Source organism: Onychostruthus taczanowskii, unplaced genomic scaffold, assembly GCF_017590055.1.
Source record: "Onychostruthus taczanowskii isolate IOZ18803 unplaced genomic scaffold, ASM1759005v1 scaffold78, whole genome shotgun sequence".
NCBI lineage: Eukaryota > Metazoa > Chordata > Aves > Passeriformes > Passeridae > Onychostruthus > Onychostruthus taczanowskii.
The window spans coordinates 2,251,561-2,267,381 of NW_024505671.1; the positions used below are offsets into that span (position 1 = coordinate 2,251,561).

At 42.9% G+C, this 15,821-nt stretch overlaps 1 protein-coding gene across 5 annotated transcripts in view; it reads left to right on the forward strand.

The window, feature by feature from the left end:
* Positions 1 to 15,821, forward strand: part of SASH1 (SAM and SH3 domain containing 1) — a 535,689-nt gene that overhangs the window by 400,637 nt on the left and 119,231 nt on the right. The window contains exon 1 of one of the 5 annotated variants that reach the window (XM_041423461.1): positions 13,502 to 13,627. The exons of the other annotated variants lie outside the window; for them this stretch is intronic. Within the exon in view, the coding sequence (XP_041279395.1) occupies positions 13,532 to 13,627 (96 nt within the window). The 5' untranslated portion in view covers positions 13,502 to 13,531. Of the gene's footprint in view, positions 1 to 13,501; positions 13,628 to 15,821 lie in introns of those variants that run through there. 5 annotated transcript variants of the gene reach the window in all.

Below are 15,821 nucleotides of genomic sequence, written 5' to 3' on the forward strand. Positions count from 1 at the left end.
CTGATGATTTTATACTGAGTTCAGTTTTTAACAGAGAAGATAGCCATACCAAGAAGGGGGGGAAAGCTCTTTTAGAAGCCTTTGTCATAACTTTGTATCAATGTCAGCACTAATTTTCTGGTTTGTGCAAATTTCTTTAGTTTTCAGACACTTTAAAGCAAGCATACGTGGCTAATGCTGAGAAGCTGCAGGAAGGGAGTGCTGGGATTTGTCTGTTCAGTGCAACAGGGAGAACCCTGCCTGGGTATTGAAGGAGAAAGGAAACTTCTTTGCTGCTCCTTTGCACTGCTGTTGTTTCCAGGGAAATGAGTGGGTGAATTATGATTGGCATTGTACCTTTTGCAATATGCAAACTTAGAATTTACTACAAATGTATTTAGACCCTTCTGGAAGGGAAATGAGATACATATAGTGCAAGTTGTTAACTTAATTCTTTAAAAATTTGTACTTGAGGGGAGGGAGTGTTTTCCTGTCAGCGGAGTCTTTAGCTATGGTTTTTGCACCTTCAAAGTTATAACAAAACTGACTCTGACTTTTGTGGTATGGCTAAAGTGTGGAAAGGGTTTCTTTTTTTCTAATATAAAATACTACTGGAAAAAAAATTCCAAACTTTTGCAAAGTACTTTTGCTGCAGAAAGCTCTAGCACAAAGAAGCCTGTGTTTCACATGAGTATTTAAATCTGTGGTAAACTCTTGCTCTTTTGTGTTTGGTGGTTTTTTTTTTTTTTTTTTTTTTTTTTTCCCCAGACAGGTGTCATGGCGCTCTATGACATTTGTAGAGCAGATGGGATGCCATTTTACTGTTGTATCTAATTGACAGAACCTTACACTCTCCATGCATCCTGCCTTGGAAAGTGAGGGCCTTAGAGTTCTAGCACTTTTTTCCTCAGCAGGAGCTTGTTTAACTCGCTGCTGGATGAAGAGTGAGAGCAATAACTCACTAACTGGCCTGTGAAACCTCTTGGGAATTCATACCTTCTTGGTGCTGAATTTGCCTTTTTGGCTGATTGGTCACTTGCTGTTGACTTGGCTACCATACATTGTATTAGGTATAGCCACAGATGCTGTTGTGTGCATATATTTTAATAGAAGTAGCAGCACTGTCTGTGAAATCCTGTAATGATAGACATAGAGTATGCGTAAAAAACCACAAAGATGCCTGTGAAATGCTGTCTCTGGAGATGTATGAATACACACATCTCTCCATGCCTCCTTCCCACTTCAGATTCCCAAAGGAGGGATTTTGCAAATGTCCAGTTTGGGGAGTCCAGAAGTGGTGGAGGCCTTATTTCCAAAAGGCTGGTGAGAAGGTCTCAGAGAAGAAAATATGTCCTAATTATTTTTGCTAATCTTAACATGCCACCATCATGCTCAGTTCTTGCACATATGTATGTCTCATACAAAAAACATGTGATAACTGTTTCAAGTTAGCTTCTCCTGAAGGTGGTACACTTCCCTGGCAGGTCTGGTTTACACAAGAAAACCACATTTGCAATGTGCTTCCAGCATTTAAATCCTGAAAGATATATGTTTCCCCAGCAATTGCTTCTTTGGAGAAAGCAGGTGATAATTTCACTTTCAGAAAGGTAGCTGTAATTAATAGTGATTGTCACTGGATATGACCAAGAGGGATAGGAATATCCAAACAAGTATTTAATGCATTTCAGTTGGAGTATAAATGAACAAACAAACCCTTTGCCCATGAGCAGCTGTAATATTTAGAATTACTCTTATGAAGCATATTTAGTTTGAGATTCTTGGCTTCCTTGTGCAGCAGCCTGTCCCTCTGGCAGCTGCCATCCTCAGTCATATCAGTTACACGCTGCCACAGCCACTCAAACATCTTGTGCAAATGTTAATATTAAAAGCAGGCCAGGTGGTTGCAAACTCTGGGATAGATCTTCAGTTCAGCAGCAAAATTATAGGATTTACAAATAGCCTGTATAAAAATTCTCCAGGTGACAATGGTTGTTTCTGTGGCACTGTCATGCAAAGCATTTCAGTGTCCTTTGTGGTATCCTTGATACCTGTAAACTCTAATTGTAACTTGCAGCATTGTGTCTTGGCTTTTGGCATGAGTGCCATTCAGACTCCTTTGTAATAAGTGCTGGCTGCTATGCAAAGGACTTCCAGAGTCTCGTTTAAAGACTTAAAATACAAAAAGTATTTTTTTTTCTTTTAATTGGAGAGATCTGAAGAGGTTATGTAGCCAGCTCCAAGCCCCAGAGCGGAATCCATTGTACTGAAATAATGGGATGTTGGGAGGCTCTCAAGAACAGGTTAGACAGTGATGAAGGCACCACACTGACCCCAGGCAATCAATTCCATTATTTTTATGAACCTTGCAGTTAGAAAGCATTTTCTAGTGTTTAACTGAACGCTGCCCCAGCTGCAATTAAACCTGTTCATTCTTGCCCTATCCCCAATAGATAAGTTTGTTTTTCTTAGTAAAGCAAAGGTTTTATATATTTGAAAATTATTATCCTATTCTGTGGCAATCTTCTTTTGTCTTGGATAAAGCATCCTCATTCTTTCCATCTCTGCTTGTAAACATCTCGTTTATGTGGCTGTCTTCTACATTAGTTTGTGTCAGTCCTGACATCTAGGGCACACTGGGTCAAAACACAACCCAGAACTCCAGCTGATGGCTTGGGCTTGGTGAGCAGTGCACAGATTGCTATGTTTTGCAGGTGGTTCTGTATCCTACTGGCTGTACTGGGTATTCCCTTGCTCTTTGGTAACAAGATGACTATTTTTAATGCACGTTTGGGAGCTGTTTTCAAGCACTCTGAGCTGTCTGTCATCTGTAAATTTAATGAGCATGTTCTCTATTCTACTGGCCAGTCTGTTAATTAAAATATTGAAAAACAGATCCCTGCAAAACCTCACTCAATGTCTTTTTTCCCTTTGGTGCCAACTAAAAACTAATCTCTGAGTGTTTCTTTCAAGCAGTTGTATACCACCTTATAATGGTATCAGCTGTGTTGTATAAGGTAGAAACCTTATTAAATTCAGTATGTATTCCAGCTGCTGCTACTTCTTATCCACTATCAATTATCCTCCAAAGTAGGAAATTAGATTGATTTGACAAAATTAATTCTTGTCAAATCCATTTGGCTGTTTAAAACTCTTACAAGATAATAGGGTAGAAAAAGAAACATTATGTAACTCATTTGTGTGTCTTTCCAGCCCTGTGCTTGCCCTCCCTTAGCCTTCTTGAACTCTGTTCTTCATGAGCCCTCATTTGTAATTACCGTGGCACAGGAGTGAGAGCAAGAGATGAAGGCAGCAGTCATTATTACTGCCGAAATCCCTGTATCTTGAAGCCAAGCCTGGGCATTCTTGGATGAAAATGAGCAGGTTAAGCTTATTTGAAACCACCAGGCTTACTAAGTACTCCAATACTGTTTAGCCCTTTGACACTGCTCTGAATTTTCTGTCATACCTGAAGCCTTTTATAATCCTTTCTCATGCATCCATATAAAACAATCCAGCTATTTAACCTCTGTTACCTGTGTGCATACACACTTTGAGAAATGGGTGCTAAAATATTTCAAACCTGTTTCTCCCTTGCTGGAATCTGCTTACCAGATCAGGATAATGTTGTGCATGTTGAGGGGTCATTTGAATAATTTTCTGTTGCAGACATAAACATAATACTAGCTAGGCAAGTACAGGCAATAGAAAGCATATGCTTAAATCATGTTTTGTACACTGAAAACTGATTTAAGTAACTATACAAGAGGATAATTATATTTCCTTTCTATTCATAAGAAGTCCATATCTATTAGTATGTATTTAGAAAATGCTACGAGTTAAAAAGGTATCACAACACTTGAAGAATGCTTTTAGGAGGTAAGGAATTTGTCTTTTTGACAAATCAAAAGACACTCTTAGATCTGTCTGCACATGCAGTTTACATATACAAATATAATAAATAATAACATACAATAATATAATAATTTTTATCTCTGGGAATTGTAGATTTCTATATAAACACCTGAAATTTGGTGAGTAATGAAAATTGTCATCTTACTGTGTGCTTATGTATTCCCTAAATGCCTCATGTGTTACCATGGGAAACCTAAGGGGCACATAAGCTTTTCAGACTTCTAGGCAATTGCTCAGATAGCATACCCCTTAGAATCATCCATTAAAATCACCCAAAATAATTCATGAAGCTGCAAGTCATGTGAAATTAAGTCATGGATTGTATCTAGCCCAAAGTCTTGTGGGCTCTCCACCCATCCCTGCTGCTGCCTCCTTAGCAGTAGGGACAGCAGAGTGAATCCATAAGGTCACTTGACTTGTCCCTAAGACACAGGGTTACTTACCACTGCTCTCTCTTATAGTCCCCTCAGTAATATAGCTACTTTTTTTCATTCCTTTTAATTCCCTTTCACATATTCTGTCCTCAGTGATGCACAACAGTGACCAAAATGACCAGTTTCTATACACAAATAATGTCATTGTTTTGTGAGCCGGTATTTCAGGGCTTAAAAATGCATACATTTATCTCATTGCCCTGAGTTACACCCTCTTGAGCTTTCTTCTGCAATCTGGCTTTCCCCTTGGTGTTTACACACCCTTCATGCTTTCAAATAATTGCTGCATCCTTTCCAGTCCCTTTAACCTTCATCTAGCCAAGCAACAGTTGTTTGTTTAAATGTGTTCTCACAAATAACATCTTCCCACAGAAGTCAAAAGGAACGTGTGATGCACTTCTGGGGTCGAGTGTATTAGTAATTTTCAAAAACCCAAGTCTCAATTACTTTTTGTTAGTCATATGTTGCTACAGGATACACATTGTACTGAAGCAGTGTATTTGGCCTCATAAAACAGAATTGCCTAATTATTAAATCCTTGCAAATGAAAATTCTTTTTTTTTCTGAAAACTAGAGCTACCAGCCTACTCTATATATACTTAAAAATACTTTCCTGTAAAACTTCAACATGGAGCCAGTGCAGTAAGCTCACTGCCCTCAAGGGCTGTTTTATCATCATTGATGCAGTTGGTTGAGTTGTGGAGGGTAAATTCCTCCCACTCACACCACCACAGTCACAATAATCCTTCTGTTCGTGAACTTCCCAAAATATTTATTGAGAGGATAGCTTGGAGGTATGTTTTCAGCAATGCTTAAGCCTGTTTTCACTTGTTTGTGTTTTTTTTTTTTTTTTATTACATTTTGGGAGGGGGTTGGCCAGTGCTTAAAAGCTGAAGTCTTAGATAGATGACTTCTCATTTTAACTACTTTGGCAGGCACCTCTCCTTTCCAGCTGAGCTACCCTAACTGGAAGCAGCTGCTCCTTGGAATTACTCCCCCTTCTTGCTGTGTTGCAGAAGTAATAAGTGTCTTGTGCCCCTTCAATGAATTTATGGACATGAAGTGCAGTGTGGGCCTGCTTGTAGAGATGTTTCTCTCTTTTCTCTAGTATTTAATGAAGTTTTATGAAGTGAAACATGCCATTAACAATATAGGAAAAATGAAACCTACAGATTGGATATGATTCTCCATTTTTTTCATAACTCTTGTTAAGAGTGCAAAGCAGGCTTTATCATATTTTTCCATGGCAATCTGAAACTCTGATTTGAGAGAGTCCAGAGTGATTGATGGTACAGCTTGCTGGGCAGTGAAGAATAAGAGTGCTTCTCTAGAGGAGCACAGACTCTATGAATCAAGCTCATGCCTGTGTTTACAGCCATAGCTGAAATGAATACTTATCATCTTAACTACATTGTCAGTCTTGTGAATGCTCCAGATTTCATCACTGGCTTGATGATTTATTTAACATCCTAGCACCTGCAGCCAGTGATGTAAAAATTTCGATTTGCTGCTGTTTTTTAAATAATGGAAATGTAAATTCCAGGGTTTATTTTTCAATAAAAGGATGAAGATAAAGACCTAAGTGCACCCTAATGACTTAGACTTTTGGAGTACTTCAGCTTCAATTGTCTTACTTTGAAAATTTCATTATCTTTAAATGCAAGTGTAATATTCAGGTCCCTGACATCTGTGGTTTTGAACTCTAATCATTACAACAGAATTTGCAACATAACTGCTTTTCTGCTTGCTGGTCAACTGCCATTTATTTTTCCATAAACTCTCTCTTTATGTACATGTCTGGGCTTGCTGCATGGCACACAGGTCAGTCAGGGGCACAGCTCTGACATGGGGAGGACACCCCTGTTTTAGTCAGATGTGGTGCTTTGGAGAATGGGCAGAAAGCATCTAAAAGGAAAGATAGGGCAGCTGTTTGGGAAGTGAAGGAAGAGAGCTGTTTCTAGAGATGGAAGCAAGAGGAGAAGCTCTGGGGATGGAGCAGGAATTACCCGAACAGAAATTGATCTGAAAGAAGAGGTTGAAGCCAGTGCATGGTTATGCAGTGGCTGCAGTAGAGAGAATTGACCTCAGGCTGACATGTTATGCAGGCAAACATCAGATGGTCACATCTGGTCACCTGTGCCTAGCTGAGAGCATCAGGTAAGTTTCTTTGGTCAGCTTCTGCATTAACCCATTAGGCCCACCTACTCCTTTGCTGCTAATATAGTTATGTTACTTACAGCACAAGGCTTTGCAGTTTTAAAGCCTAAGTTCAGTTCTGAATCCTTCAGGGACTGAAAGTCAGGCTTTGGTAGGGTCTGTTTTCTGCTGGTTCAGATGGAGGTGAGAGGAGGGGGAGAGTATTAACTTCCAGGGAAACATTTGAGTAAAAATTTTTGTTCTGCTATGTTTAATGTCAGTATTTAATTGGTAAATTGGGGAATGGGTGTTAGGTGAAGTGTGGAGGAGGTGACTTTTGGATGGAAGCAATCTGTTCTGAATGAGAAGCTAAGCAATTCTTCCTCTTTTCTTCCCACTGTCTACAGTTGACATGTTTGGGTCACAAGTACTTTGTTGTAATAATATTTTCTTAAGGGCAACTCTGTCAAGTTTTATCTCCATAACAGGCAGAAAACCTTTTTTTTTTTTTTTTTTTTTTTTTTTTAAAGATCTACATTTACATTTCATGCTTGGTTGCTTTTCCAGAGATACAATTAATTAAACTGAAATTACTGAAAGCTTTTGGGTTTATTTTTCCAGGAAGTATTACTTTTAAAAAATGTTAGTTTCCCTTTCAAAGGGAGATGCAGTAAGTGTCATCTCTGAGGGGCATACATTTTAAATTTCAAAATTTGTGCTGGTCACAAAGTGAGCAGTAATATAGGTGTCACTCTGTGAGATTGGTCATCTCTCATTTTACCACAGCTAACTTGGAGTGATACATCAGCACTAAGCATCTCTGAAACACAGTTACCACACACTACTGAGTTGTACCTTATGCTGCTTTTATGATGTGCTTTAGGATGAGATCATTAGACTCCTTTTCATTAGTAATTTACTAAGAGTTTCAGCAAAGGACTCGAAGGACACCACACTTGGAAAAAGGACAGGCTGAAGTTCTACTCCCAGTTTTGAGGTTAGCTTTTCACCTTCTTTACTTCCACAGTTCTAAAATTATCTGGGAGAAGAGCAGCCAAAGGACACTGAGCTAAATACTTCTGTCTCTATGGCCTTTGTAAGTCTCTTACAAAAAAGATTTGTATGCATCCCTTCTAGCAGCTGCTTATGAAAACAATTCAATCTGTAGAGAAACCTCCTGTGAATGACAGTGCAGAGACTACTCCTAGGTAACTCAAAGGATGCTGAACTCCTTTCTGAAAAAAATAATTAAGGTTTAGAAAACATTTTGTAAAAACTGCTGTAGAAAGCTAAGGAAAAAGTGAATGCTAACTATTTCAACACTGACAAGAGAAACAAGAAAAAACAACACATCAAAACTGGATTTGCTGTGCAGGTAGAGAGGAGGGGATGCTGAGTTTAGGTGGAGAAGGCAGAAGTACACAAAGAACAAGAGTCTTAGAATTTCTGGAAAATCTCCAGACAGTGTCTGACATTGTGGGAAGCAGAACTTCAAAGTCCTGATCTGCAGGCACTTCTGGAGTGGCTTGATGTGCACCTAAGCAGGATCGTGGCTGTTGTTTCCCTCAGGATATGTGTTCCTCACCAGTCATGCTCCAGCTCCCAGAACCCCTCCACTGGCTGGGCTAGTGCTACCGTCTTGCAGTCAAGAAACGTGATGCTGTGCTCCATGACAGACAGGGAAACTGGGCAGGATATGAGAGGCCTCTGTAGAGCAGGAAGGGAAGGATGTAAACCTTTCCTTTCTCCTTATGAGTCAAAAGATATCCTTCCAGGAGGGCTGTGATGCTTGCTGTGCTTAGATTTCTTTTCCTTATATGATTTGTCATGTAAAGTCACAGCTACTGTATTTTAAATGAAGCCTGACAAGCTTCACAGTACTTCTGTGTCTACTGAGTATGCTGCTAGCCCAAAATATTAAGACTACAGGAATAATTCTGCTAGGCGTATGTCTCTCCCACCTTCTAATTTTTAATCTAGTAGAATACTGATATCTAGGGGAATGATAGATTGGGTGTAATGTGAAGAGTTCAGACTTCTATCAGAGTAAAGCAATTTGTTGTTCCTAACTGCTTTCTACTGATAGAATCAAACAGACTTAATTCCATCTGGTTTCTGTTGGGCATATTAGTGTGCCACTCTCACTGGTCATGAAGCTGGCAGTAAGACTGGGAGCTGACAGCTAAACCTCTAAAAGAATAAATAATGATTTCTGACTGTACAGCATATAGTATGTGATCTAAATACCATCCATTTTAAAGCCATTGGATAAGTACTGTCTGTATCACTTCTAAAATCAGGAACATTTTATTTTCCATGGTTGTCTAACTGGCAGATGCTGAAATGTGACCCTTTTGGAATATATATGGATGGATAATGGATGCAGGATGGATCTTCTCCTCTCTCACAGTTTATGCGTGTGCATTCTAGGAGGCTCTGGGACAGTGATAGCCTGTTTGTCAGATCGACTGATAGGTCAGGTGTGTGGGTCCCCATTCTATCCCATGCCAGAGAGCATTTTCTGAAGCAGCTGCTGGCATGTCTGCTTTCTGTAGGAGAGCAGCTGCTGGCCCCTTTGGCTGATACAGGTGATCCCTACTCCAAAGGACCATGCTACCAGAAATAATAATACTACTTAAACAGTTCTTAAGGAAGAACTTAAGGGGAGAGGTAAAAGAAATTATATTTTAGAAGGACTTTGAAAAAAAATATAGCAAGGACAATGAGATTTTTTTTTTTAAGATGGATCTTGATAAGTTGATGGGATGAAGCCTACAACCACTAAGAGCTGCATTTCCAGTTAAAGACTGTGATGTGAGACTTTGTGTGTTTCAATTTGATGCCCTCCACCAAGCAGGAAGAGGGGGAGAGCTGAAAGGAGATGCAATCACTGGTAATAGGTGTTCCATTGTAATGTGCTTGTGTTAAGAGTTTTAGGGCTTTGGCAGGTCACCTGCAGGAGCTAGCTGGAATTTTTTTCTCTTTTTCCCTGCAGCCTCTCTGCATACAATGGCTTGCTTATTTATTTCTCTGAAGCTTTGATGTTCCTATTTGGACTTGATCTACTGGGCAGGGTGTTGTTAGTGATGTTGAGAAACCTCATGTGTTTTGTTCATGCACGCAGAGTTAATTGCCAGGTCTCTGAGCAGGAAGCCATTTCCCTCAGGTCATTTATCAGGAACGCATGAAGTTTGCTGTCCATTTACTCTGTGGAGCATGATCCCCTTTCCAAGGCAACCTTGCATATAGTTGAACATTGATATCAAAGTGCTCAAGGTTGTTGACCTCCTGGAAAAAGCGCCTTTGATGCGGATGACAACAGTTGTGATAGTCTGGTTATGATAGGGCATGTTGGCTTTTCCAGTTTATTTTGACGTATATTTCAGTTTTTCCCAGTTAAATGCTTTGTTGAAACATTTGTGACACTGGGGTGAGATGGCACACCACTTTGGAACAGAAAATTTGTCATCTATTGCCTTAATGACTCAGAGGTTTAGTTTGAGGTTTACACTTTTCACAGAGAAAGAATTTGTCCTAGTGAAGGCCATCTCCCTAAACTCTCAGTAAAGAAAGGAGAAAGATGAGCTTCTCTATGGCCACCTTAACCTGGAGCTAGGAGTATTCCTCTAGAAGAAAGTCCATCTCTCTTGAATATGGGCCAGTGCTCTCCAAGTTGGTTGAGCCTGCCTGGTTTGTATATGTGGGGAACTCATATTAACTTTACACCCACGTGTAGCTGATGGAGTGATAGGAAGACAGGCTCGTATGCACAGTGCATCTGCCATAACTCGGCAAGACTAGATTGACCACATACGTGTCAATTGTTTCCATCTCCTCTTCAGAGATTTGCAGAACAGCCACAGGGAGCTTCATAGCCACTTTGTGACTGCAACACACTGGGGAATTGTATCAGGATTGCTGCCCTGCTGCCTAGTGCTGCCCTGAAGGTGCACAGTGACCATTTTTACAAGATTTCTGAAATGCACCGGGTCAGAGCTCTTGTGAAATGTCACAAGAACCTCAGAAAATTGACCAGATTTATTTTTTCCAATAGCTGTAGAGAGGTCCAGCACAAGATGCTTTTAGACAGCAGTCTTTTGTAGATGCTGGAGTTATCATCTAGGCAACTACAGATAAAACTGCAAACAAAACCTGTATTCAAACATGCCAAATTTCCAATAATTTGTTATTTTGTAGTAGCAGTTGTAACACAAAATACTGCACTCATAGCTGGGCTTCAAAATCCTTTTAAGATCTGATTTCCTGCTTTTTCTAAAACTCCTATATGCTTGTTGCAGCTGATTTTTTAAAAATACTCCTGGGATTTAGTTCTGCAGGACATTGGCTCCATTAAAATAGAGGAACCCTGTCCTATCTAGAAGGAGGGGGTGATTCTACTTGAGAGAAGAGCAGGGAGTAATTTTAGCATGTCATATTCATCGACTGTCTTGTGAAAATAGCATGTTGTGAATGTCTGAAAATGCATAAATACTACAGCTGCAAGACCATAGAAGATGGTAGCTATTTAAAACTGCCATGATTTGTTTTGATTGTCTCATGTCCACTTATTTTTAAAGCAACTGCTCCTGGAGTCATGTGATTTTACAAGATCTTTCTTTCCTTATCTCACTTTCTTGAAATCAAAGGCTCTGTGTCTCAAATTAAAGGCTGAGGGGAAGACTGCCACAGCCACGCATCATGCTCCTCTGATGAAAGCTGCTGGTTCCACAGAAGGGATGACATAATGGCTCAGGAAGCAAGCTCTGGGACCACCACAATTTACAATCTAGTTTCTGTTACTTGCACTGCAAGGCTGAAAAGTGTGGCTATTGAGGACCCACTTCTGTAAGTGATACAGTCATCCTTGCACAGAAGCAATGACCTCGGTCGGCAGGGAGGGGCCAGGCAAGTGGGAGTACTGCCCCGTGCACCTATTTGATCTTAATCAAATCAATCTTGCTGCCCAAGACACAACAGTGAGGAGGGTTAGGCTGTGTGCTGCAGAGTTGTTGTTTTGTTTGTTTGTGTTTCTTAATATGCCTCCATCTATAAAAAAGACAAAGTACAGAAGATAGTGTGTATGATGAGCCCAGAATACTTAAATCCTGAGATTAAGTGAGCCTTGTTCAGATATTTTAAAGAAGATTGACATTACTGCTGTAAGTGGCTCAACATGAATTTCAGAGGGTCAGTCAGTAAATTACCCCTGACTAATTAAACCTGTTTTGAGTTATGCAAGCCATCTCTGAGTACCAAGAGACTTCACTGACACGCCCACGCCTTTAGTCTCGTACTTCATAGGCTTATAGTTGTGTACAATTTAAAGGTCAATTAGAAGAGATTTTATACCTGGTTTGGGTCTTTCATTATTTCTCCTTACTAGTCAATAAGATGCATTACACAGGGTGTATCCTACATGTGCATCCTAAAGGAGGGTCAGTCATCAGTGTTTTCTTCACCACTTTCTCTCAGCATAATTCTTTTAGTTTGCCTGCCTGTGCTTCCTGCCTTCTTCTCTCTGTTCAATTTGTGCTGTTGACCACTCCAGCAAAAGCTGCAGTAACAAAGTGCTTAGAAAAGTCTCGCCCCTTTGTGTGGTGGTTGTTGAGAAAGGAAGTCTTTTGGCCAGCTTTTCTCTCCAGTGCTAGCCTAGAAACTAAATCTTAGCTTTGAGGACAGAAAAAGAGCGTTGCTGAGAACACTGAGAGAAGATGAGTGCAATAACCACTCTTTCCTTTATTCATTCTCCAGATACTATTTTTAGCCCTGACAGCAAATGGTATCATTTGTTGCTCCAGCCTTCCCAGGCCACCAGTGGTGTGCCCTCAGTGAGAGCCTTGTCAGCTGTAGAGCTGATGAGTGGGCTGAGGGGAGCCTGGTGCCAGGGGACCCCAGGGCTGAACAGAGAGCCTGAAGGGCAGACAGGTTCTAGGGCAGGCTCTGAGTTGTGTTTAGGTGGTGCAGGGCATGTAACATATAGCCTGGCAGTAAGCAAGGCAGGAGGGATGTTGGAGGATTCACTGGCTGCTCAGCTTTGTGAGCTCTCACAATGCTCGGCCAGCGTGCGACAGCTGCGTATCTATTAAATACATCACTTTCCCTGCCACCCCGTGCAGACAGGTGCTTCCAATAAATGGCAGCTTGAAACAGGAGCTTTTCAACAAGCATCTAAACATTTCCAAGGTTAGAAATGAGCACTAAGAGTAAAGGATTTCCTTGCTGCTGGTCACAGTAGAAGCTGGGAGTGAGGTGGTGGATAAGCCTTCAGGTCATTCTGCTGACCTCTGCTGCTCCTTCCATCCACAGGCAGTGGGGTTTGGCCACTGTTATTTAATGTGCCTTCCACAAGAAGTGCGTGTGTGTGGGCACTTTGCAGTTTCCTAAGTAGAATGCAGGAGAACTGCTGCTGCTGTCTGTAATTAGTAATTATTTAATTTGACTGTAATGGGGATTGGAGGTGGTACCAGGGAGCATGAGGCACAGACGTACGGGAGGCAGCGTTCTCACAGTCCCGCCCCAAGGGCGATAGGTGACTGACCACCGCCCCTCATGAGAGCGATGCGGTACCCAAACACTAAACCTGAACTTTCAGGGTGCCCCTTGCCCTGCCGCCGTGTAACGCGTGCGGCTGACACATCTTCGCAGATAGTCTTTCCCCGGTGTTAAGAAAGCGCTGTTGACTTGGCCGCCGGAGCTGCCGGCCGTCAGGCGAGGCACCAGCACGGGGGTAACGAGGATGGCAACAACAGGGGCTACGCCAGCGACCACGCGTGTCCCGACACCGCTCTTGACTTTCGGGGTGCGTGCAGCCGCCGGGGCGGCGCTGGACCCTTTGTTGCTGCCCTGGGGCGGCCACATGCGCCGGGCGAGCCCCCGGACGAGCGGAGAAGGAGGGCTTTTGGGCCGCAGCGGCACCGCCGGCCGCTCTGTCGCTGGGTCGAAAGTTTGAGGGGCGGTGGCGGCGGGGCCGTCCCGGGGCGGGCCGGAGCGGGGCGGGGGAGGATGGCGGGGCGGGGCGGGCCGGCCGCGGCGGCGGGGAGCCGGCGTTGATCCGACGGCCGGGCCGGGGCATGGAGGGGGAGCGGGCGGACGGCCCCGCCGCCCCGGCGGACAGCGGCACGTCGGAGGTGTTCGCCCAGCTGTGGGCGGACGTGATGGGCATCCTGGTGAGTGTGGTGAGGGCGAGGTCTGGAACCGGGGCGGCCGTTGGGGCAGCCTACCGCAGGACGAGGGGTTGGGGTGGGGGGATGGAGATGCTGCGGAGCGTTCGCCGGGTCTTCCCGGCACCTGCTGCGGAGTGTGCTCGAGCTGGAGCGCGCCCGCCGTGTGCGGGCGCGTACGACCCAGAAAAACTAACTTCACGGGCAAAGCCACGGGTTGTGTCGGTGACCGCCTTCATCGCGGTTCTGGAGTAGAGCTCTCTGGGCTGTCGTGGTGGAAGGGGCGCAAGGGCCGCGCCGAGCACTGCCGAGGAGAGGGTCCGCGCGGGGGCTGCCCGCTGGCGGGGACGCGCCCGGGAGCGCTGGTTCAGCCGGATCAATGGGCGCATTGTCCCTCCGCTGCCCCGGCGTGCCGCCCATACGGGACAGTTCGGGCTGAAGGCGGTGTCGCTGCAGCCTTTGCAGCCCCCGCACGCGTTTCGGGGTGAGCCCCGCGTGTGGGGGGCGCTGCCCCGGGGTCCCCGGGCACGGCTGCCCGGCCCGCACGCTCCTAGCCGCCGGCTTTGGAGCTCTTACTCCCGGTAGTTTTTTGGAGAGGAGTTGCTCGGTTACGGCCCGTGGAGTTTCTGCGCCGGTGATCTTCTGAGGAGGGACTAATCCTCGTAATTCACTGGTTACAGACAAAAGAGATGGCCCCAGTAACGAGGGCTCAAGGAATTACGTTTAATGGGCACGTAGCATACCGACAGGACGGACTGGATGGCAAACAGTAAAAATACAGGAAGAGTCAATCCTTTATTTCTACTTGCAGCGAGAGAATATTTACTTTAGTTGCAAGATGATAATTACCGCAGAGGACTGCCACTCAGCAAAAAAACAAATACTAACGTTATATACGTACTGGAGCTGGCAGCCTTCCAGCGATACAGGAATGTGGTAATCAACAGTGGAGTGCCTGTTTATTCATTTTAAAAGCAAATGAATAGGCTTGATGCATGTTAGTTTTTGTTGTTAACATTTAACTAGCAGACATTCAAGAATATTATGAGAAATACTTTTTGGAAAACTGCCATGGAATGTAATGAATGGTAAACCCATAGGATGCAATTCAGAAAAAATGTTATAGAATTGAACAGAGAATTTAATTAGCATTTTATGCTGAGTTTTTTTAATGACATGGACTTTACTGTTAAAATTCAAAGTCAGGTTCAAAAACCTGTTTTATTCCTTTTCTTCGTAGAAATTCTCCATTAGCTTGATGTTCAGTTTAATAACACCTAACTGTACACTTTTTCGCTGTTAATGATTTTGTTCTGGGTGCAAGTGGAGTTAGTTCTGCCAGTTTGTAAGGAGCACACAGTTGGTACTTTATGAACAGTCTCTTTCTGTCTTTTTCTGGCAGGTTTCAGTACTGCATTTAGTAGGAGCAAAGTGCTATTGGATGCCTGGGAAGGAGTTTTTGAGGAGGCCAGACTAGCAGCCTAGCATGCTGAAGCTCAGTGCAGAAAAAGATCTGATTGTCACACAACTAATAATTTGAATAGGTTTCTTCTGGCAATACAAGCTAGTTTCCTTCCTGGGAAAGCAGAGCTGTTTAATTATTATTTGCCTTCTAATAAAACTATGCTAAAATAATTTGTCTTAGAGTTGGTCAGCTTTACAGAAAGGAATAATCTTGTGATTATGAAGTTGCTGGTTTATATCAGTTGCAAACATCACCCAGCATTATTAGCATTTCTTACTTCAGTGTTTTGTGTTGCAACATAATTACAAATATGAAAAGATACCTTGTGTTGGGTCTCCTATAAGAGGGAAGACAGAAGTTCTCGCTGTATGCTGTCAGTTTTCTTCCGATGTAGACTTTTAAAGAGTTTCTAGTCCTTCGGGCTGCAAAATAAGATCTGAGTATAAATTTACTTAGTGCTCTGTCCTTATTTGAAGGCAAGGAAGAGGTACCTCCAGTACCATTTCCATGCTCATCTTTGTGGTGCATTGAGCTTTGTCTCTTTCAAACCTGTGCTGCAAAAGGCAAGCAGTGAACTGGAGTTGTGGCTTCCAAATGGGAGTCAGTAGCTGCTTGGTTGTAGTCCATGGTACACAGTCCAGGGGCCTGTGTAGCTGGCTTACTTCTTTTGCATTGTCAATTATGTGAGAGCATGGGTCTTAATTTCCTGGGATCTGTAGCAGTTCATGACTCAAA